At 39.6% G+C, this 22,647-nt stretch overlaps 1 protein-coding gene across 6 annotated transcripts in view; it reads left to right on the top strand.

The window, feature by feature from the left end:
• The first annotated feature begins 962 nt into the window (after positions 1-962).
• ATE1 (arginyltransferase 1) overlaps positions 963-22,647 on the top strand; it is a 169,745-nt gene continuing 148,060 nt past the window's right edge. For 3 of the 6 annotated variants that reach the window (XM_003787104.2, XM_023511667.1, XM_023511668.1), the window contains exons 1-5: positions 963-1,097; positions 3,750-3,813; positions 5,923-5,985; positions 10,758-10,861; positions 21,157-21,408. In XM_003787104.2, the coding sequence (XP_003787152.1) occupies positions 1,013-1,097; positions 3,750-3,813; positions 5,923-5,985; positions 10,758-10,861; positions 21,157-21,408 (568 nt within the window). In that variant the 5' untranslated portion in view covers positions 963-1,012. Of the gene's footprint in view, positions 1,098-1,416; positions 1,628-3,749; positions 3,814-5,922; positions 5,986-10,757; positions 10,862-21,156; positions 21,409-22,647 lie in introns of those variants that run through there. The other 3 variants (XM_023511666.1, XM_003787103.3, XM_003787102.3) reach the window with 1 other exon arrangement.

Consider the following 22,647-nt stretch of genomic DNA (forward strand, 5'->3'; position numbering starts at 1 on the left):
GCTCCAGACTGTAATTCCCTAAGAAATCCTTTCAAGTGGTTGCAAACCGGAGGCCCATCAGCTGAATTCAGAGGCTGTAAATGTTTTATTTGAATTGTGTAGTCCAAGAAAAGGCTTTTAAGTAAAAATATTTTAAACTTTTATATTTTAAAAAAGTTCGGATTTCTAGCTTCTCTTTAAAAGTTGTAAGTGCCTCTGGGTTTATAGAGGCACAAAACAACTAGCTCTAATTGACAGGTGGTTTCTTTAAAAGTGTTGTGTTCGTCCATTCCCGAACCCTAAACATCCACGGAATGATTGTTTTTTTTTTTTTTCTTTCTGAGACAGACTTATTTTGTCACCCTCGGTAGAGTGCTGTCTCATCACAGCTCACAGCAACTTCAAACTTGTGCTTAAGTGATTCTCTCTCCTCAGCCTCCCGGGTAGCTGGGACCACAGGTTCTTGCCACAACGCCTGGCTAATTTTAGAAACAAGGTCTTGCTCTTTCTCAGGCTGGTCTCGAACCTGAGCTCAGGCAATCCACCCGCCTCGGTCTCCCAAGTGCTGGGATTACAGGCATGAGCCACCACGCCTGGTGGGAACGGTATTTTTTCCACCAGTATCCATGAGCATTTAAGCGAGTGTCAGCTGTTTCGGAGGAAGCTCGTTAGTTATACACACCGCGGTCAGGGGCGGCCGGAGAGGGTAACTTTGAATCTGAGACCGGCAGGAAATGCCTTTTGGTGAATACAACTCTCAGTCCTCAGTTTATCTATCTGGGAAATGGGGCTGATGATGCGCAGCTGTGGGAAGGACTGACGGTGGAGCACGCAGAGGGCTGGCCCAAACCCCAGGCTTCGGGGCACGGCTACCATCCACGCTAACGTCCCGGGAGACCTCATCTCGGGGCGCGGGGCTGTGGCGCCGGGGCACCCCGCGCCCGGCCTCGGTCTCCACCCCTCCCGGTCGGCCGCCGGGTCGGCCCCGGGCGCCGAGAGGCGTGGCCGGCCCAAGCAGACCCTCGCGGCGGCCATGGCCTCGGTGGTGGAGTACAAGGGCGTCAAGGCCGGCTACCACTGCGGCTACTGCGACTCCGAGGAGGGCAAGGCGTCCTGGGGTGAGTGTCCCAGTCCACCGGACTGGCGCGGCAGAGCCTCGTGCCCAACCCCTGCAGCGCCCTCAGCGCTCCAGGGCCGGCCCCTGGCGGGGGAGAGAGCAGATCCGCACCCCCTCTTCCTCTCCCCTTTCCCATTCGTTTCTTCCCAGCCAGTCCTCCTCCCCGCTCCGTCTCTCCGCCTCGCCCTCGCTGACGACGGGGGCCAGTCACGGAGAAGGAACGGAAATAGCGGAAAGCTGCCCTCGGCCAAGATGGCGCGGGCGGCGTCAGCTCCGAGTGGCGCAGGGCTGGCCCGGCCTGCAGGCGCGCGAGTGGCTTCGCGAGAACGTCCGGGGGCTCCCCGGCGGCGCGTGGCATTGTGGGGTGGCGGCGGCGGCGGCGGCGGCGTCGGGCCGGGCTGTGGAGCGCTTGCTGGGTAGCGGCCATGGCTTCCTGGGCCGGTCTGTCTCCCAGTATCGTGGAGTATTTCGAGGGCGAGGACTTCTACCGCTGCGGCTATTGCAAGAACGAGTCGGGAAGCCGCTCCCATGGTGAGCAGGCCGGGCCGGCGGGCGTGGGAGCCCGGGCGCCGGGGCCTCAGGGTCTCGGTGGCCCGGGCGAGGGACGCGCGGCGGCCGGAGCCCCTGGCGGTGCTGTCAGAGTTTCTAGACGGACCTCCGGTCTCATTCAGCGAGGAAGCTTCTCGGTGCTTATTCTTAAAAAACTAAAACAAAAACAAAACCGACGCTCGAACACGTGATTGTTTGGCCAAAATCTGCAAACTGTTGCCTGTCGGTGGGAGACGGGTTAAATAGAGGATGGCGCGCCGGGGAGTTGCACAGAGGCGCTCGCTGATGGCTGAGGCTGACCGTGGGTCCCGAGGTGGGAGCATCCCTGCGGCCAGTGCGGGGCGCAGGACGGTCGCGCGAGTGGAGAAGTTGGGGGTGTGTGTGCACAGTCGCTTGTAGATTAAATGTCTCTGGAAAAACGTGCAAGAAACAGGTGAACACAGTCACTGCCGGCCAGGGAGCGTGTTTGTCCTGATCTGTTTGAGAAATTTTTATCAGTTGCTTTTATGCCATGTCATTCTCCACCCACCTCGATGACGGCAGAGCCAGCCCGCCGTTTTGTTTGGTTTTGCCATCTCGATTGAGGTTTTCTTCTTTTTTTGAAAATTTGTAAAGAAAATAATTGTTTTTATTTCAGGGCGTGTCTTGAATTGGCAAATATTGGATGTAGGATCTTTTATTTTTAACAGGACTATCCAGCATTGTTGAAAACGGGATATACCCGGAGATAGAAACTTAGGCATTTTCCGTTTGGTCCGTTATGGCGTATGCATTCACTCATTCGTTAAAAGGGTTTTTAAAATGTTTCTTGTGGATAACTGTCTTGAGCAGTTATGCAGTCATTAGAAGTGGCGATTATGAAGACCAGATAAATGGAAGAATTACAGTGTGAAGTTAACCGGAGAAAATAAACAGGATGCAGATGGCATGTGCCATGTGATTACAGTTCTGAGAGGAAAACGGCGTAAGAGAAGCACACCAAATACTGACAGTGGTTGCTTTAGAGTAATACCTTTCTGTTTTTCAGACTTTTTGTATTGTGACTATAATATCTATATATAATATATTAAAACATGCCTAAAATGAATCTTTTAATAGGTCCTTGTTTTTTCCCCCCTAGTAATTTAGTAAGAGAAAATTGGCTAATATAAATATCTTGTGTTCCAAGTTTTGTGGAAGAAACTAACCTTTTCATCTGGAGAAAATAACTATACATTTCTGTAATTTTGACTTATAATAATATCTTTTAGGGCACCCAACCTGTTGGGCAGGTGAGTTTTCTTATTTTTATTTTATGGATAGTGAAGTTGAGGCTCATAGATAGCTTGTTGGTATCAGTGAGCATCTGCCAGATGTCTGGGCATTTCTGTTGGACTTTAGTGCCCTGATTTTTTCCATACATCCTTCTCTACCAATCCTGCCTCTAATTTTACATATCTCGGATGCAGTTTGCTGTTTACAAAAGGGAAAAATCCATTTCTCTTTTACTTTAGTGGAGATAAGCCTTTAAATGTTTTCTTACAGTCTTTTTTTCACAATTGCTAATTATTCCATCACATTGATAAATCAGCATCCCTGTAATCTTCCTGTTTCTGGATTTTTGGGTTACTTTCAGTTTTTTACACTTAGAAGGATTATTGCTGTATACTTTTGCCCTATTTTAATGTTCAAGCCTGTCTTGCAAATACATACTTGTATATAAATGAGGAGAATTAATGTTCATGAAAAAATTTGCTTTCTGATTTATCTGAGGAGACCAGTGTATTAAATCATCAGGGATATTATTAAAGTTAGAAGGTTAGAAGGGATAATGCAGTCTGGTTGCAGCGGGGACCTTAATTTATTTTATGTCATGGCGATTATTGACTACCCTGAACTAAATGTAATTACTTTGATGTATTTGATCCTTTAAATTAAATCTTATTTTTCATTTGTGTTGCATGCACATTAAGTCAAATTAACAAATGTGAAGTATGTACTCATTTATCCATTGTGAGTGTTCTAGAATTTTAACTTGGACACTGAGTATTTTTTAAAATAACACTTTGAATTTAAAAAGAAAAAGTTCATCCTGCTGTAATTAACACACTACTAATTTTTTCAGGCATGTGGGCACATTCCTTGACAGCACAGGATTATCAAGATCTTATAGACCGAGGATGGCGAAGGTAAAATTCCTTAACACAGAGAGACTTCTTGCAAGGTTCTTCTTATAATTAAAACAGAGGCATGTTTTTAAAATGTTTTCTTGTTTGAAAGAAGTTCAAAAACATTTTTATTCTTTTGTGTAGTGATTTTTTTCTCTTTTAAAAAATGATTAGTAATTTCAAGTATTCGCAAAAGCAAAGAATACGTTATAATGAACCTTATGTACCTATTACTAAGCTACAACAGTTAATAATATTCTGCCAGTCTTGTTTCATTGGTGCTCCTTCTTTCCACTCACCAGCTACTTCACAGCAAATTACATCAGTAAATTTTTATTACAGGTATCATGTTAATATATGCATAATAAGTACATATCTCTAAGCAGTAAGTATTTTTTTTCCTTTTTAACATATCCACTATACCATTTTGTCATACTGTACAAAGTTAATAATTCTTTCATGTTACCTGTTACCTACTTCTGATGAGGTTTTCCAGATTATCTCAAATTTTTTTTAATAGTTGATTTATTTCAATTAGGATTCCATTAAGGTCTACACGTTGTCTTCTTGGGTATGCAGATGATTTTTAAGTAACCCTTAGGTAAAGTTCCTTATATAAATGATTTTTAAGTAAGTCTTAGGTAAAGTTCCTTACATAAATGTAAGTAATGTTAAATACTTTATGCCAGTATTCTTTAAAAGACCTGGGGGATTGTGAGCACCAGCTGAAACATGACAACTTTCCTTATGTTTAATAATGAGACATAAAAGGTAAATATAGCTCAGATATTGAGAGATTTTGTTTGGCATATAAAAAACTTATTTTTAAGGTAGAAGGGAGCCACTGAAGGAGTTTATGTAAGACAGAAATGTGATGAAGTTTGTTTTAGAAAACACCAATCAGATGGTAGAGAGATTTTGAGGGGACGGTTGTGGAGGCAGGACGATGGGTGTCAGAGGTTATTATACTATCCACATGTGAGATAATGAGGACTGGCTTCTTAGTGGCAGTGGTGACAGGTGAGGAAAAATTTAAAATATATGTATGTTAGAGGTAGAAAGCTTGTTGACAGGATATGGAGGTAAAGTAGAAGGAGAAGTCTAAAATGACTTCCAGGTTTCTAGCTTGAGAGCTGAATGAATTACCATAGTTGTGGAATGCGTGAAAAGAATCAGGTTAGTTTTGGGGTGTTTTGTATGGTGCATGTGGAATATCCAGGTGTAGTTGTCATAGATAGCGGCATACATCATCTCCATAGCATTGTGGGCATTTTTCTCTCAGTGCTCTGTAGCATTAAGGATGGTGGCAGGTGAAGGCAGGGACGGGATCGTAGATGCTAGAGAGAGTGTAGTTGAGATGATTAGACTTGGAGCAGCAGTCCCTAACCTTTTTGGCACCAGGGACTGGTTTCATGGAAGATAGTTTTTCCAAGGACCCAGGGATGTGGGGAGGTAGGAGAGGTAGGGATGGTTTTGGGATGATTCAGGTTGCATTACGTTTATAGTGTACTTTATTTCTATTATTATTACATTGTAATATGTAATGAAATAACTATACAATTCACCATAATGTAGAATCAGTGGGAGCCGTGGGCTTGCTTTCCTGCAACTAGACACAGTCCCAGCATTAGCATCACCGCCTCAGCTTTACCTCAGATCATCAGGCCTTAGATTCTCATGAGGAGAGTGCAGCCTAGTTTCCTCACGTGTGTATTTTATGGTAGAGTTTGCCCTTCTGTGCAAGTCTAATGCCACTGCTACTCTGGCAGGAGGTGGAGCTCGGGCAGTGATGGGAGTGACATGGAGTGGCTATCGATAAGATGAAGCTTCACTTGCTTGCCCACTGCTCACTGCCTGCTGTGAGGCCTGGTTCCTAACAGGCCATGGACCCGTATCTGGGGTTTGGGACTGTAGGCTTAGAGGGCATAAATAAAGCTTTAGGAAGTAAAAGGTTCTTGGTATGCCAGTTTTGAAGGTTATTTTTTTGTGAACAATAATTAAACGTCAGTGCATTTTTACACCATTGATTAGATTTTTACTCTGAGTTAATTTAGTACTCCTTTACTGATCTATTTTGGTACGTGTGAAAAATATGTAAGAACTTAACAAAGTATTCTTTTATAATTTTAGAAGCGGAAAATATGTATATAAACCTGTCATGAATCAAACGTGTTGTCCTCAGTATACAATAAGGTGAGCATTTTAATTAATAGAAAGAAGATCAATAATAGGGAGATTGTGCATAATTTTTAGTAATCTCTTGTGCTTTTTAAATTGTGCTTTTTAAATATGTTAATTTCCGCTCTAGATAGGCCTTATTAAGGAAAAGCAAATAAATTATGTATTTCATCACTACTAGTGATTTTTTTTTTTTTTTTTTGAGATAGAGTGTCATTATGTCACCCTTGGTAGAGTGCCGTGGCATCACAGCTCACAGCAGCCTCCAACTCTTGGGCTTAAGTGATTCTCTTGGCTCAGCCTCCCAGTAGCTGGGACTACAGGTGCCCACCACAACACCTGGCTAATTTTGGTTGTAGGTGCCATTGTTGTTTTAGCAGGCCCAGGCCAGATTCAAACCTGCCAGTTTGGGTATATGTGGCTGGCACCATCATAAGTGATTCTCTTGCCTTAGCCTCCCAAGTAGCTGGGATTACAGGTGCCTGCCACAATGCCCAGCTGTTTTTTTGCTGCAGTTGTCATTATTGTTTAGCTGGCCAGAGTTGGGTTCGAACCTGTCAGCTTCCGTGCATGTGGCTGGCACTGTAACCACTGTGCTATGGGCACCGAGTCAATACTGGTGATATATTTATGTGCTGATTAATAGCTTTTAATAATGTTTAATTGGTTGGATATAAATATGATACGAAAACATATCCTATTTATTTAACCAGCTCATCAATGAATGCCATGAAATACTGGGCAAATATTCAAATTTCATTTATTGGGTGGTGCCTGTGGCTCAAAGGAGTAGGGCACCGGCCCCATACACTGGAGGTGGCAGGTTCAAACCTGGCCCCCGCCAAAAAAAAAACAACAACAAAAAACCCCTGCAAATTTCTTTTATATATCACATTTTAGTGGATTTAGAATTTCCTACATTCTGGTATATTCCCTGACACTGCTTGCATTCAAGCAGCACTACAGGAGAAATTAGTTGGTAAGAGGTGGGCATAAACTTAGTCGGCCACTTACACGTTCAGAGTTCAGTTTTCTTAAATGGAAAACTTAAACCAAAAAGTATTTTTCCTTCAAAGTATTTGTTGGATTTTTTAATACTCCCTTGGGTTTTCCATGCATCCCCTTGCCCCATCCTAACGTAGAAGAATTTTCTCTCCTTTTCTGGTTATAAAGATTATCTTTTTCTTCATCTTTCTTTTTTTTAATAGAAAATGTGGAAAGTACATTAACATTTTGAAGTATAGATTTGTCTCTAATTTCAATGTGTGTATAGAGTGTAGATAAGAAAATCAGACACTGTTCTATCCATCACCGTTTTGTGTGATCTGTACAGTCCATTAGTTGTTCTTGTTGCAGACCATTTTCAGAATGTGATGGAAGCTATAGCCTCCCTCTGCCCCTTTCTGCTCCCTTCCACCAAGGCATATAGACATAAATATGTAATATTTTGTATTTTAATTTTAGGATGATCACAGTCTTCTACAGGTCCACTGATCCCCCCAAAAGAGCCCTTTCTTACACATCTGGGCATCAGATTGACAGATAACAAGGAGAAAAGATGGATATCTAGTTTGCTGATACCATCTCATGACATGAAGATAGAATGATAGAGTAGCTTGTACTATCTTCTTTTAGCTTTTGTGGTTGTAAAAAGAAGACATTTTCTAGGGCAGAAACCATTTTCCTTCAAATAGCAATTTGAATTACAGACAGGATTCTGTTTCTGAGTTTTAGGTTGATTGGCCTAAATCTCATAGGAGGCTGATTTCAGTTGGTTAAGAAAGAGCTAAAGAATTCAAAATCTATTTGGTGCCAGTTATATGCAAAGCGCTATTCTAGGTATACTGCATTTGTAAAAAATGGATTCAGTTAACATTGCAAAACAGTAGTTATAAAATGTGATTTTTGCGTTTAACCTGGGATCAAACTTTCCTAAATTGTTAACCTTTATACAGTTTCATTATATATCTTAATCTCATGGTATCATTTTTCACGTTTACCCTTCTAGTAATTTTACCGTGTATACTAACAGCAGTTACGGGAAGAATTTGCATATGGGAACAGAGATTCTAGCCTTCACTTTAACTTCTGTAGGCAGTAGTTCTGTGTGCATAAAGGAGGACGTACTTCTCTGGCTGTGATTTTCTGTTTCTTTCTAGTTTTTTAAAAATCAGAATTATACATGTTGATAATTTACAGTGTCAGTTCCATAAAACTTTTTTTGGAAAATAACAATCCCTCACATCCCCTTTTCCATTTCCTGTTTCCCAGTAGCAGTTGCCTTTAAATGTTTTGACTGATTGTTTTGGTTTTTCATCTCTCTGTCTTTTTTTTGTTTTGTTTTGAAAACAGGTTCTCACTTTGTCAGCCTTGTTAAGAGTGCCATGGTGTGATAGCTCACAGCAACCTCAAACTCTTGGGCTCAAGCAATTTTCTTGCTTCAGCCAGATGTTGTGGTGGGCATCTGTCTGCCTATCTGTCTATCTGTCTATCTATCTGTATTTTTTTTAGAGATGGGATCTCACTCTTGCTCAGGCTGTAATCCCTTCCAAAGTGCTGGGATTACAAACTTGAACCACTGCGCCTGGCCTTCATCTCCCTGTCTAACATTCTTATGTAATTGTAATACTTGACTTTTTATTCTCTTAGTTTCCTCCTTTATTTTTGGAATTCTCTCTGTGAAAGATAAAGGATTTAGTTTTCTTTTATCCTTGTTCCCCTGCCATATTCTTGCTCCCTTTTGTACCCCAGGTTCCCACTTAGAAGTATTAGAACTTTGGATAGATGTATGCAGATCATTATGACTGTGCAAATATGCTTCACAGTTGGGTCGTGCGGTATACTATGATTACTTTTCCTTTCCTGCACATGTTTTTTCTTTCTCTGGAGTTAACTCATTATCATAGTCTTCTCTGTAACTTTGACCACTTTATTTTGAAATAGTCTCTCATTTGCATAAACTTCTTACAATGTTTAGATGCATTGAGTACTTTATCATTTCTGTCTTCTTTAAAGTCTTATGTGGAACCTTCTGACTTGCTATGATCTGGATATGTTACCCTCTGCACCTGAAGCATCATTGTCATTCTGGGATTTCTTTTCATTATCATCTTGGGGATTCTATTTAGCTATTGAGTTGGATCTCCTTTCCCCCCCTTGTGTCATTCCCTTGTTTTAGCGAAGCACATCCTGTAATAGTTTCCTGAGAAAAAGTACATGAGAGATAAATTATTTTGAGACTTTGCATGTCTAAAAATGTTTTAATTCACTGCTCAAACTTATAGTTTGGTTGGGTACAGAAGTGTAGGATGATAATAATCTCCCTTTAGAATTTTGAAGCCTTTGCTCCATTGTTAAGAGGTACAGTGTTTTATTGATTCTTGTACTTTTTTTTTTTTTTTCAGTTTTTGGCCATGGCTGGGTTTGAACCCGCCACCTCCAGTATATGGGGCCAGTGCCCTACTCCTTCGAGCCACAGGTGCCACCCTGATTCTTGTACTTTTGTCCAAAACTTGTTCTTTATTTTTGGAAGCTTTTTTGTCCTCACTGTTCTTCCATTTCATGTTATATTTGGCTCTGTGTCCATTTTTATCCATTGGATATGGACTTGAGGGTCTCTTTTTATCTGAGATCTCCTACCATTATTTCCTTCAGTTCAGGGAAATTTTCTTGAATTTTTTTTTTAATCGTCTCACCTCCATTTTCTTTCTTTTCTTTAATGCCTTTATTTACATATTTGACCTTTTAGATTAGTCCTCTTAACTTTTGTTTTCTCTTTAGTTTTTCATTTCTTTTTTGTAGAATCTTCTGAGAGATTATGTCCTCAACTTTATGTCTTTTTCTTAATTTTTAAAATTTCTTCTATCATATTTTTTCTTTTTGTTTTTAGAGTATTTCTCTCTCTCTCTTTTTGGTAACATCCTGTTTTTAATATTTTATTGCTTTAATACAATCTTGTGATTCCTGCTTTTCGAAGTTCCATTGGGAATTCTGTTTACTCAGTGAGTCTTGTTTACTGTGGCCTTTGGCTATGTTTTGGTCTGCTTTCTGTGGGCTGTTCTATTTGAGGCGTCCTGGGTGTTAATATTTTTAGGTCTGATTACATTCTGGAGAGAAATCATAGGCTGCTGGTGTTACGGCCGGGTTGGGGAGCTCAGCATTGCATTTGTACACTTTGATTTAAGCTTCCTGTTTGTAGCACAGTGCCATTGTTTTCAACTCTGTCTCTTATCCCTCATGTAACAGGCTCTTATCTTTTACATTTTACTTAAAGTTTGCAATTTTCTGCTGGGTTGAGTAGGGAATTGTATGCAGGCGGGGGAGGGGATCTGACAATCTATCTTAAAAGCCTTGAAAACAAATGTATAAGGGATTGTCTTATTTTTAGACATACTTTTACTCATACTTTCATGGGTATCAGGTTTCACCAATCTTTTTAGGGGTAATGTAGAGGAAATTGGATATCTTTTTGGTATTCACTGTTAACTTAGGATTTAACTTTTTTGGTCTGTTAAGTCAGTTACTACTTGTTTCATCTGCCTTCCAGCCTCCAACTGTTCTCTGTTTCTCTTTTTTTCTAGTGGTTCATGTCTTTTTCTTCTTCTTTTTTACTCTTTTAACTGTACTTTTAGTGTGATTTGGGGTGGCATTAGAAGAGGCTAATTTAAACTCCATGTTTAACATGAAACCTCAGGCATAAGATTTGCCTCACTGTATAGATAACTATCCAGAGCTGATTTTATTTCAAGTTTGATTTTAATTTTTAAATATTTATTTTGCTTTCCTAGGTGCCGACCTTTACAGTTTCAGCCTTCAAAATCTCACAAGAAGGTTTTGAAAAAAATGTTGAAATTTCTTGCTAAAGGGGAGATTTCCAAAGGAAATTGTGAGGGTAAGATGAGATGGGGTCATAATCTTTACCTTAAGTTGATGTCTCTTTCCAGGAGTCCCATATTCAGTCATTTTAAGTTAGGGGAGGGCGTCATTACCACAATCATGTGCTGCTGCTACTATGATGACAGCTGTTAATGGCATTGCCATTACTGTTACCTCTGGCCACCAAATTAAGGATATAGCAAATATTAATACAGATCAGGAGAGTCTTGCTTGGAAAGAAAATTGAGGATCATTTTAAAGATACTGTGAAATGTCAATTTTCAAAGTGATTTGACAACTTATCTAACTTGATTCTAAGAATATCTTTAAGAAGTAAATAGAAAGCGGCATTATTTCAGTAGAAACAGATGCATACATGCAGCTTATATGAGATTGCATGGTTACGTCTAATGTTGAGTAAAGATTGGGTTTTCTGTGTTTGAGAAAGGCTTTACTTCAGTAAAATATACCGTCTGAAATTTTCTTTTTTATTTTTCTTATTCTCATTTGTCTTTCTTTTATTCTTCTTTAAATTTTGAGTGACTTTCCTAAAAGATAACTAATAGCATTTAAATTAACTTTATTTTTATTACTGATTTTTTTTTAAGAAAGGATCTTTGTTGCTTAGGCTAGAGTGCAATGGTGAGATCACAGCTCACTGCAACTTCAAGCTCCTAGGTTCAAGCAGTCTTCCCTCCTCAGCCTCCTATGTAGCTGGAACTACAGGCACATGCTATCATACTTGGCTAATTTTATTTATTAACTTATTTTTAAATTAAATTAAACTTTTTAAATTTCATATTAATGTGAGGGTACAAACAACCAGGTTACAGTATTTGAATTTGTTAGTAGAGTCTCTTCTTGTAGTGTGTCCTGTACCCAAAAGGTGTGCCACATAATTGTGCCCATTAAGTGGGAGCACCCCAAGCCCCTTCTGCCCCCCTCCCAACTTGAATTGAAATGAGTTTTTCTCCTCTGTGAGTGTGAACTAGATCGTCCACTGGCTTCATGTTAGTATGGAATACATTGGATATTTGCTTTTCCATTCTTGTGATACTTTACTAAAAAGAATGTGTTTTAACTCCATCTAGGTTAATACAGAAGATGTAAAGTCACCATCTTTTTTTATGGCTGAATGGTGTTTCATGGTATACATATACCACAGTTTGTTAATCCATTCTTGAGTTAATGGCCATTTAAGTTGTTTCTACATCTTGGCAATTGTAAATTGAGCTGTGATAAACAATATAGTGCAAATGTCTTTATGATAAAAAGATTTTTTTTTCTTCTGGGTAGATGCTGACTAGTGGGATTGTGGGATCAAATGGGAGGTCTAATTTGGGTTCTTTGAGCATTCTCCATACTTTTCCCCAAAGAGGCTGTATGAGTTTGTAGTCCTGCCAACAGTGTAAAAGTGTTCCCCTCGCTCTATATCCATGGTAGCATCTACAACTTTGGTACTTTGTGATGTGGGCTAATCTCACTGGGTTTAGGTGGTATATTAGGGTGGTTTTGATTTGCATTTCTCTGATGATTAGGGATGATGAGCTTTTTTCATATATATTTGTTAGCCATTTATCTGCCTTCATCAGAGAAGATTCTGTTCATATCTAACACCCAGTGATAGATGGAATCATTTGCCCTTCCCTTTTTTTGTTGATTAATTTCAGTTGTCTACAGATCCTAGTTATCAAACCTTTGTCAGATTTGTAACATGCAAATATCTTTTCCTATGCTGAAGGTTGTCTGTTTGCTTTAATTGTTGTGTCTTTATGTGCAGAAGCTTTTCAGTTTATTTTTTATTTTATTTACTTTTTATTAAATCATAAATGTGTACATTGATGCATTTATGGCATTCAGTGTACTTACTGATTTGATATACAATGTGAAATGCTTACATCAAACTGATAAATACATCTATCACCTCGTCTACTTATTTGTTGCAGTAAGATAATTTTACTTTCCTTAATAGGTTTGAAATGTACCATTGCATTATGCACATTAGTTGAGGTCCCCTAAATATCCTCCCTCTTTCTGGCCTCCCTCCTCCCCTCCCCTTACTTTCCTCTGCCCTTCTACTTTTTGGATTATAGTTATGTTTTACCATTCATATGAATGTGTAGGTGATTATATATTGATTTCATAGTAGTATTGAGTACATTGGATACTTTTTTTTCCATTCTTTTTTTTTTTTTTTCTTTTTGAGACAGAGTCTCACTATGTCACTGTGTTGCCCTGGGTAGAGTGCCATGGCCTTACAGTTCACAGCAATCTCCAACTCATGGGCTTAAGTGATTCTCTTGCCTTAGTCTCCCAAGTAGCTGAGACTATAGGCGCTGGAAATAATGCCTGGCTATTTTTTGGATGTAGTTGTCATTGTTTGGCAGGCCCAGGCTAGGTTCAAACCTGCCAGCTCTGGTGTATGTGGCTGGTACCCTAGCCGCTGCGCTACAGGTGCTGAGCCTTTTTTTCACTCTTGAGATACTTTTCAGTTTAATTAAGTCCCATTTGTTTATTTTTGTTATTGATGTAATTGCTGCTGAAGTCTTTTTCATAAAATCTTTCTCCAGGCTGACATCCTTAAGACTTTTCCACACTTTGTTCTAGAATTTTTTGGGGGGGGTACAATGTACTGATTTTATTATATACAATCTGAAATATTCTCATCAAACTAGTTAACATAGCCTTCATGGCATTTTTTAGTTATTGTGTTAAGACATTTATATTCTACATTTAGTAAGTTTCACAGGTACCCTTGTAAGATGCACCATAGGTGTGGTCCCACCAATTACCCTCCTTCCCACCCATCCTCCCTCGTTCCCCCTTCCCTCCCCTCCCTCTCCCCTTTCCCCATATTCTTGGGCTATAGTCGAGTTATAGTTTTCATATGAAAGCTATGATGTTCTAGAATTTTTATTATTTCATGCCTTAGATTTAAATCTTTTATCCACCTCAAATGAATTTTTATCAATGGTGAAAGGTGTGGGTCCAGTTTCATTCTTTTACATGTGATTATTCAGTTCTCCCGGCACCATTTATTGAATAGGGATTCAATAAATATATATATATTTATGTGTGTATATATATATATATTTATGTGTATATATATATGTATATATATTTTTTTTTCAGTTTTTGCCAGGGCTGGGCTTGAACCTGCTATCCTCATTATATAGGGCCAGTGCCCTACTCCTTGAGCCAAAGGCATTCTTCCTCCCTACCCCCCATGTATGTTTTTGTTTGGTTTATCAAAGATCAGATGACTATAAGAGACTAGTTTCAAATCTTGGTTTTCTTTTCAGCTCCAAATGTCTTATGTCTATTTTTGTGCCAATACCATGCTGTTTTGATCACTATGGACTTGTAATGTAGCCTAAAGTCTGGTAGAGTGATGCCTCTGGCTTAGTTTTTAATAACTAAAAATTGCCTTCACTATACTGTTTTTTTTCTGGTTCCATACGAAATGAAGAACTATTTTTCCAGTTCTTCAAAGTATGATGTTAGTATTTTTTTGGGGATTGCATTGAATCTTTAGATTGCTTTGGGAAGTATAGACATTTTAACATTGTTGATTCTTGCCAGCCAGGAGCATGGTATGCTCTTCCATTTGTTAATGTCTTCTGTTATTTCTTTTCCTAAAGTTTCATAGTTCTCTTTTGTAAAGGTCCTGTACCTCTTCTGTTATGTTCTTATGTAATTCATTTTCTTTGAAGGTACTATGAAGGGAATTGTATCTTTGATTATCTTTTAAACTTTGCTATTGTTGGCATATACAAAGGCTATTGGTTTGTGGATATTGATTTTAAACTCTGAGATGTTACTGTATTTCTTGATCACTTTTAGGAATTTTGTAGTTGAATCTCTGGGGTTCTCTAAGTATAAGATCATATCATGGGCAAAGAGTGAGAGTTTCATCTCCTCTGCCCCTATTTGGATGCCCTTTATTTCCTTCTCTTGCCAGATTGCATTGACTAGAACTTCCAGCACTATGTTGAAGAGTAGTGGCAATAGAGGACATCCTTGTCTGGTTCCAGTTCTAAGTGGAAAAGCTTTCAGTTTTACTCCATTCAGTATGATGTTAGCTGTGGATTTGTAGTACATGGCTTCCATCAGTTTAAGAAATGTGCTACCAATGCCTGTATTCTGAAGTGTTCTTGTTAGAAAAGGATGCTGAGGCTCGGCACCTACAGCTCAACCGGCTAAGGCGCCAGCCACGTACACCTAAGGTGGCGGGTTCGAATCCCCAGCCTGGACCCGCCAAACAACAATGATGGCTGCAACCAAAAAATGGCCAGGCGTTGTGGCGGGCGCTTGTGGTCCCAGCTACTTGGGAGGCGGAGGCAGGAGACTCGCTTGAGCCCAGGAGTTGGAGGTTGCTGTGAGCTGTAATGCCACGGCACTCTACCCAGGGGGACAGCTTGAGGCTCTGTCTCAAAAAAAAAAAAAAAAGAAAAGGATGCTGAATTTTATTAAATGCTTTATCTGCATCTATTGAGAGGATCATATGGTCTTTGTTTTTGCTTCTATTGATATGGTGAATACATTACATTTATGGATTTGCATATGTTAAACCAGCCTTGCATCCGTGGGATGAAGCCTAGTTGATCATGATGTATAATTTTTTTAATGTGTAACTGTAATCTATTGGCAAAAATTTTATTGAATATTTTCCCATTATATTCATTAGTGAAATTGGCCTGTAGTTCTCCTTTTTAGTTGGGTGTTTCCCTGGTTTTGGTATCAGGATGATGTTTGCTTCGTAGAATGTGTTGGGGAAGATTCCTTCCTTCTCAATGTTTTTGAATAGTTTTTACAGTATAGGTACAAGCTCTTCTTTGAAGGTTTGATAGAATTCTGGTATGAAGCCATCTGGTCTTGGGCTTTCTTTTGTTGGAAGATTTTTTATTGTTTTTTATTGTTTCTCAGGGCTTGACATTGTTCTGTTCAAGAGATCTGTTTCTTGGTTAAGTCTAGGGAGATGGTATGATTCCAGTATTGGTCCATTTCCTTCACATTGTCAAATTTCTGGGCAAAGAGTTTCTTGTAATAATCAGAGATAATGTATTGAATCCCTGTGATACCTGTTACTTCCTCCTTTTTATTTCTGATGAAGGTTATTAGAGATTTAACTTTTCTGTTTCTAGTTAATTTGGTCAAAGGTTTATTGATTTTTTAATTTATTTTTTCAAAGAACTATTTGTTTCACTAATTTTTGAATCTTTTTTCAATTTATTTTATTTCTGATTTAATTTTGGTTATTTCTTTTCTTGTGCTAGGTTTAGGATTGGATGTTCTTCTTTTTCTATTTCCTTGAGATGATTCGTTAGGTTGTTAGTGTGCTTACTCTCTTTATGTTTTTCGGATGTAGGTATCTAATGTGACAAATTTCCCTCTTAAGGCTGCTTTTGCAGTATCCCACTGGTTTTGGTAACTTGTAGCTTCATTGTTGTTATGTTTGAGGAATTTAACAGTTTCGTCTTGTATTGCTTCTTAACCCAACTGTCATTCAGCATGAGGTTATTTAATTTCCATGCCTTTCTCTGGGGATGAAAATTTTTGTTGGAGTTGAGTTCCACCTTTATTGCTTTGTGGTGTAAGATACAAGATATAATATCAATTCTTTTAATTTTGTTGAGGTCTGATTTGTATCCTAGGATGTGATCTATATATGTTCCATGACAAGAACATATGTTCCTTAGCTTTGGGATGGTCTGTCTATATATGTCTGTTAAGCCCATTTGTTCTAGGGTCATGTTTAAGTTGCTTATTTAATTTAAGTTGCTTGCTTTGTTTAGTTTCTGTTTAGAGGATCTGTCCATTTCTGCCAGAAGGGTGTTAAGGTCCCCAGCTATTTTGGTGTTATGGAATATCATATTGCTCAGACCAATCAAGATCTATTTCATAAATCTGGGAGCATTTAAGTTGGGTGCATAAATATTTAGAATTGAAATGTCCTCTAGTAGTGTTGTTTTCTTGACCAGAATGAAGTGATCTTCTTTGTCTTTCTTTAGTTGCTTTAACTCCACTTGTATCTGATAATAGGATTGCAACCCCTTCTTTGTTCTGATTGCCATTTGCCTGAAATGTTTTTCATCCCTTTACCCTTAGTCTGGATTTGTCCATTAAGGTTAGGTGAGTTTCCTGGAGAAAGCATATGCATGACTTGTGTTGTTTTTTTTTTTTTGTTTTTTCTTTTGAGACAGAGCCTCAAGTTATCCCCGTAGGTAGAGTGCTATGGCATCACAGCTCACAGCAACCTCCAGCTCCTGAGCTCAGCCTCCTGAGTCTCCTGCCTTAGCCTCCCAAGTAGCTGGGACCACAGGCACCCACCACAATGCCCGGCTATTTTTTGGTTCCAGCCGTCATTGTTGTTTGGAGGACCTGGTCTGTATTCGAACCTGCCACCTTAGGTGTATGTGGCTGGCACCTTAGCCACTTGAGCTACAGGCGCCGAGCCTTGTGTTTTTTTTTAATTCACTCCACTAGCCTGTGCCTCTTCAGTGGGGAATTCAAGCCATTAACGTTATTGGGGGAATTGATAAGTGTGGTTGGGTTCTATGCATCTTATTTAGTGAAAATTCATTGCCTAGTTTTATCCTTTGTGCCTAGGTTTTGTCTTTTAATTTCTGAGTGTTAACTTTGCTGGTGGGCCATCGTTGTGATGGTCAATGTGGCAAATAGATCTGAGTATTTTCTGTAGAGCTGCTCTTGTGGTGAATAGCCTCAGTGTTTGTATATATCAGTAAATGATTTGATTTCTCCATCTGTTTTGAAGCTTAGTTTAGCAGAATACAGAACTTTGGGCTAAACGTTGTTTTGTTTAAGAAGGTTAAAGGTAGATGTCTGTTCTTGGCTGGCTCGGGAAGTTTGAAAAGTTTGACATCTGAAAAGTCTGCTGTCATCCTAATGGATCTTCCCCTATAGGTCAGTTGGCTCTTAACTCCTGTCTGCTTATTGAATTTTCTCTTTTGTTTTGATTTTAGACAGGTTAATTGCAATGTGTCTTGGAGATGTCCATTTGTGTTGAGATGACCCAGGGTTTGATATTTCTCTAAAAGGAGTATTTCAGAATCTTTATCTTTAGTGAAACTTTTCATTTATGTTATCCTCCAGTAGAATTTCCATTTCTTTGGGACGTTCTTCTTCCTCTTCTGGGAAACCTACAATTTATATGTTTGAATGCTTCATGAAGTCCCATAATTCTCTGAGTGAATGTTCTGCTTTCTCTCTCTTTTTGTGTGTCTTTTTAACTACCTGGGTTAGCTTAAGAGCTTTATGCTCTAGCTCTGAGATTCTTCTCCGTTGTCTAATCTGTTTTTGATACTTCTTACTGCATCTTGAAGTAGATGACTCCTTCAATTCCTTAAACTCCACCATATCCTTTCTATATTCTTCATATCTTTTATCCATTGTTTGCTTGTGTTTTTCTACTTGTTATCAATTCTCTTTATTGTTTTTTTCATCCATATTTTAGATTTACTTTCTGTCATTTGCATTAATTCTTTAAAAGTGGAGTCCTCTGTGGTATCTCCCTCATGGCTTCTTGAGGCAGTGACCTGTTTTGGTTTTTTACGTTGCCAGAATTTTCCTGTTGGTTCCTTCTCATGTTTGTTTTTTTCTTGTTCACTTCTTTCTCTTACTTTTTCCTTCTCACTACCTCCTCCTCTTCAAATTACCTTGTCTCAGAGCTTAGGTATTAAAGTGGCCTTTTGTGTAAGGCTAAAAGAAAAAGAAGGGTGAAGAGTGAGAAGGGAGAAAGAAGAGAAGAGAAAAAGAGAGAGAGGAACATAAAAGAGAAAGAATGGAGGTGAAAGAGAGTGACAGGAGAAATGGCATTGTTCAGCAGGGTACTATGGCCACACCTGCAACTCTGGGACTTTGTGGGGCTGGGTTGGGTGGTCCCTCAAAGTCAGTAGCTCCTTACCAGTCTGTGCAAAGGCAAGACCTCATCTATGCCAAATATGGAAAAAGAATAAAATAAAAATTAAAAACTCAGCAGTATGTCACAGTGGGGGACCTGCCAACACTGCCTTTCCCAAGAAGGACATCCTAGATCAGGCGTCCTCAAACTATGGCCCGTGGGCCACATGCAGCCTGCTTAGGACATTTATCCAGCCCACTGGGTGTTTTTGCCGCTGCTGCCTGTCCTGCTTAGCAGCCGACTTGTCCGGGGGCCCGCGGTCCAGCCCTCCAACGGTTTGAGGGATAGTGAACTGGCCCCCTGTTTAAAAAGTTTGAGGACCTCTGTCCTAGATTGTTAGCTTGTGACCTCCTTTGGCCAGACCAATGCCATGATCCCCCAGCACTCAGAAGAAAAGTAAAAACAATGAAAATAGACAAAAAAATTTAAAAATATAATTATATAAGATAAATTAAAAAAAGAGAGATGTTAGTTATTGTGTGAGGAATTTAGGTGGGAAGGATACGGAAAGTAGAACCATCTGTACCAAAAGGGAAAAAAGGAGAGAAATTAAAAAAAAAAGAGAGAATAAAAAGAGCTAAAAAGCCATAACAAAAATGAAGAAGCCCTTGCTATTGACAAAAGTAAAATGAATAAATAAAAATACAACCCCCCAAAATAAAAAAAAAAAACCCAAAGAAACACACAAATTAAATATGCAAACAAACTATATGGCCACCCTGTATATGTGTGTGTATGTGTATAAATATATACTATATTCCAATATGTTGCTGGGTACCAGATGGCTCTGCAGTGTTAGGAGATAGGAGATGTAGAGGATACACTGTTTTGCTGTGAAAAATTAGGACTGGAAGCCACTCTCTAGTTGCAGAGGAGATTGGATCCTGTCTTCCTGCCTTCATTGCCCTCAATCAGGGCCTGGTTGCTTTATCAGCATTCAGTCTTGGCAGGATTGGAGTCGTACAGCTCTCACCAGATTCTTTAAGAGACACATCACACAGTGCCCCCTGATGGTAATTCCCAGGGCTGCTCAGTTCACCCCAAGGGTGGATGTCTGAGCTCAGTAGGTATGTCACATCTGGTCATGTACTAGGACCCTGCGGACTGTTTCTTTCACATGGTCTTCCACCAATTGCAGCACCCAGCTAGTAGCCAAACCAGTGGCAGATCCACCCCACCCGATGTTTGTTCCCCGCTACTGGATACTGTTTGAGTCCATCCACTCATTTGTACAATTTAGCCCCAAATAAAAAAACTGTTTTTTCATGTTTCAGCACCTTCTGTCCCCAGTCCTTCACATGTGAGCAGGGTGGCTGGGGTCTGCCTCTTTCCTAAGCACTCACCTTCTATGCTTGTTTTCTTCAGCTCCAGACCTCCTTGCTGGGTCCTGTAGTCTGCTAGTATTTCACTGTGCCCTCGGGGTGGTGTCTCTGGGTGGTTCCCTCAGCTGGAGGTGGTTGGAGTTTTCTTTCCCCTGCCTCCTTGTGAGTGGCTAGTAAGGAGATGTTTCTTGTTTGCCATCTTGTTCTGCCTAATATTCAAAACTTTTTGTAGAGATGAGGTCTTGCTTTGTTGCATAGGCTGGTCTTAAACTCTTGGCTTCAAGTGATCTTCCCACTTCATCCTCCCAAAGTGCTAAGATTATAGGTGTGAACCCCTATGCTGACCGGCACTTAACCAACTTTACTTGAAGAAACTTTGCTTTTTCTGTTTTTTGGATGTTTTAATTTTTTTGTGTGTGCTTTTTTTTTTTTTTTTTTACATTTGCCTATAAGCAGTGACTAATTGCCTATAACTGAGCATAAGAATTAGGATTGCCACCCATTCTTAGCCCCTTCTCTCACTACTGCCATAGGAAATGCCTAATCCTGGGACTCTCCCTGCCCATTCTTTCCTCATTAATTCATTCCTTTTGAAAGAACTAAACAGGTATGACAAAGAGACACTAAAATGCCATGACTAAATGATAGAAATCTGTTTATTTCCTCATGTAATTGTCCAGTGTGAGCATTTTAGGTCAGCCTAACTGCTCTGCTCCCCTCAGGCATTCTGGTACTTCTTAGCATGTGATTTCTAAGGTTGTTCTAACCATTGGGGAGGAGAAAGGGTGGTCACAAATGTCCTGTAACAGAAGGCAAAATTGGTCCTATCTGTTGTGTTACAATCCAGGGATGGGAGCTTGGTTGCCAGTTGGTAAGGGACTAGTAGAGCATTCCCCTGCTGGAGTGCCAGAGACTTAAGTTTTACTCTCTGAAGATGGGAAGATGAATTTGGTGGATAAATATGAGTCCCTGCCACCATGCATACTAGGGGCATTGTATTCCCATGTTTATTGTATTTGTGTCAAATGACCTAACTGATGATGGACTTTTCTTTCTTCCGATTTGTAGATGAGCCTATGGATTCCACAATGGATGATGCTGTTGCTGGTGACTTTGCATTAATAAATAAATTGGACATACAGTGTGATCTGAAAACGCTCAGTGATGACCTCAAAGAGAGCTTTGATAGTGAAGAGAAGAAAGGAAGAAACTCTAAGAAAGAAGGATCTAACGAATTAATTCAGTCACAAAATGTAGAAGAGAAGTTGGGCTCTGGTGAACCATCACATTCAGTTAAAGTTCATACAGTTCCTAAGCCAGGTAGTGAATGTTTGACATCAAGTCATATTAACTGCTTTTCTTTTTTCTTTCTTTTTTTTTTGAGACAGAGTCTCAAGCTGTCCCCCTGGGTAGAGTGCTGTGGCATCACAGCTCACAGCAACCTCCACCTCCTGGGCTCAAGCAAGTCTCCCGCCTCAGCCTCCCAAGTAGCTGGGACCAAAGGTGCCCGCCACAACGCCTGGCTATTTTTTTGGTTGCAGCTGTCATTGTTGTTTGGCGGGCTTGGGCTGGATTCGAACCCGCCACCTTAGGTCTATGTGGCTGGCGCCTTAGCCACTTGAGCCACAGGTGCTGAGCCAACTGCTTTTCTTATTGCTTGAGAAACTCTGGGCCCTGCCATCACCCAAAAAGATTTAGACAGTTGCTTTTAACTCTTACTCTCTTGTGTGACTGGGTCAGTTCTTTTATTGTTTTTAATTTTTATTATGACAATTACTCATAGTTTGTCATTTAAAAAATGTTTGTGATGGAGTATTTCAAACATAGGCAAATGTAGGTTGAATAGTATAATGAGGTTCCCTGTACTCTACCCTCATCTGAAACAGTATTGACTCATGTTAGCCACTCTTGTCTCATCTATACTGTATTTAGTTCTACTTCCTAGTATTGTATTGAATCAAATTCCAGATGTTTTGCTGCCCTTTATTTATCATTTCTAAAAGATAAGAACTTAAAAAAAGTATTCAGTATACCATTATTACACGTAAATGAAATTCCTTAATGCTATTGAATGCTTAGTGTTCAAATTCTAATTTTTAAACATTTGTTTGTGTTAGGATCCAGGTAGTATTCACGTATTGCAATTGGTTATTACATTTTAAAAAATCTCTTTGGAAAGGCTTCCCTTTCATTGTTCCTTCTGTGTGGCTTGCAATTTCCTTGTTGAAGAAACTGGGTTGTTTGTCTCAGTCTGTAGCAGACTGGTTATATCTGCAGTGCAGTTTAACCTATTGCTCTGGTTGGCTGTAGTTGGAACTAGAGCCTTGATCAGATTCTGGGCTAAATTTTCTTTTGTTTCTTGATGAGGGGCAAGTTTAATCAAATTCAGGTTTTACTTGAGGATGGGTAAGGTTACTTCATGGGTGGTTGCATGGCCTTTGAGGAGGCATGTCGTGTTTGGGTCTTTCTCTTTTCATTATTGCTAATAGTTACAGATGCTTGATGCCCCAATTCATCCATTCATTAGATGTTTTAATGCTGTCATTCATTTTTTTTTTT

This window comes from Otolemur garnettii, unplaced genomic scaffold, assembly GCF_000181295.1.
Source record: "Otolemur garnettii isolate 467f Iridium unplaced genomic scaffold, OtoGar3 scaffold00021, whole genome shotgun sequence".
Lineage (NCBI taxonomy): Eukaryota > Metazoa > Chordata > Mammalia > Primates > Galagidae > Otolemur > Otolemur garnettii.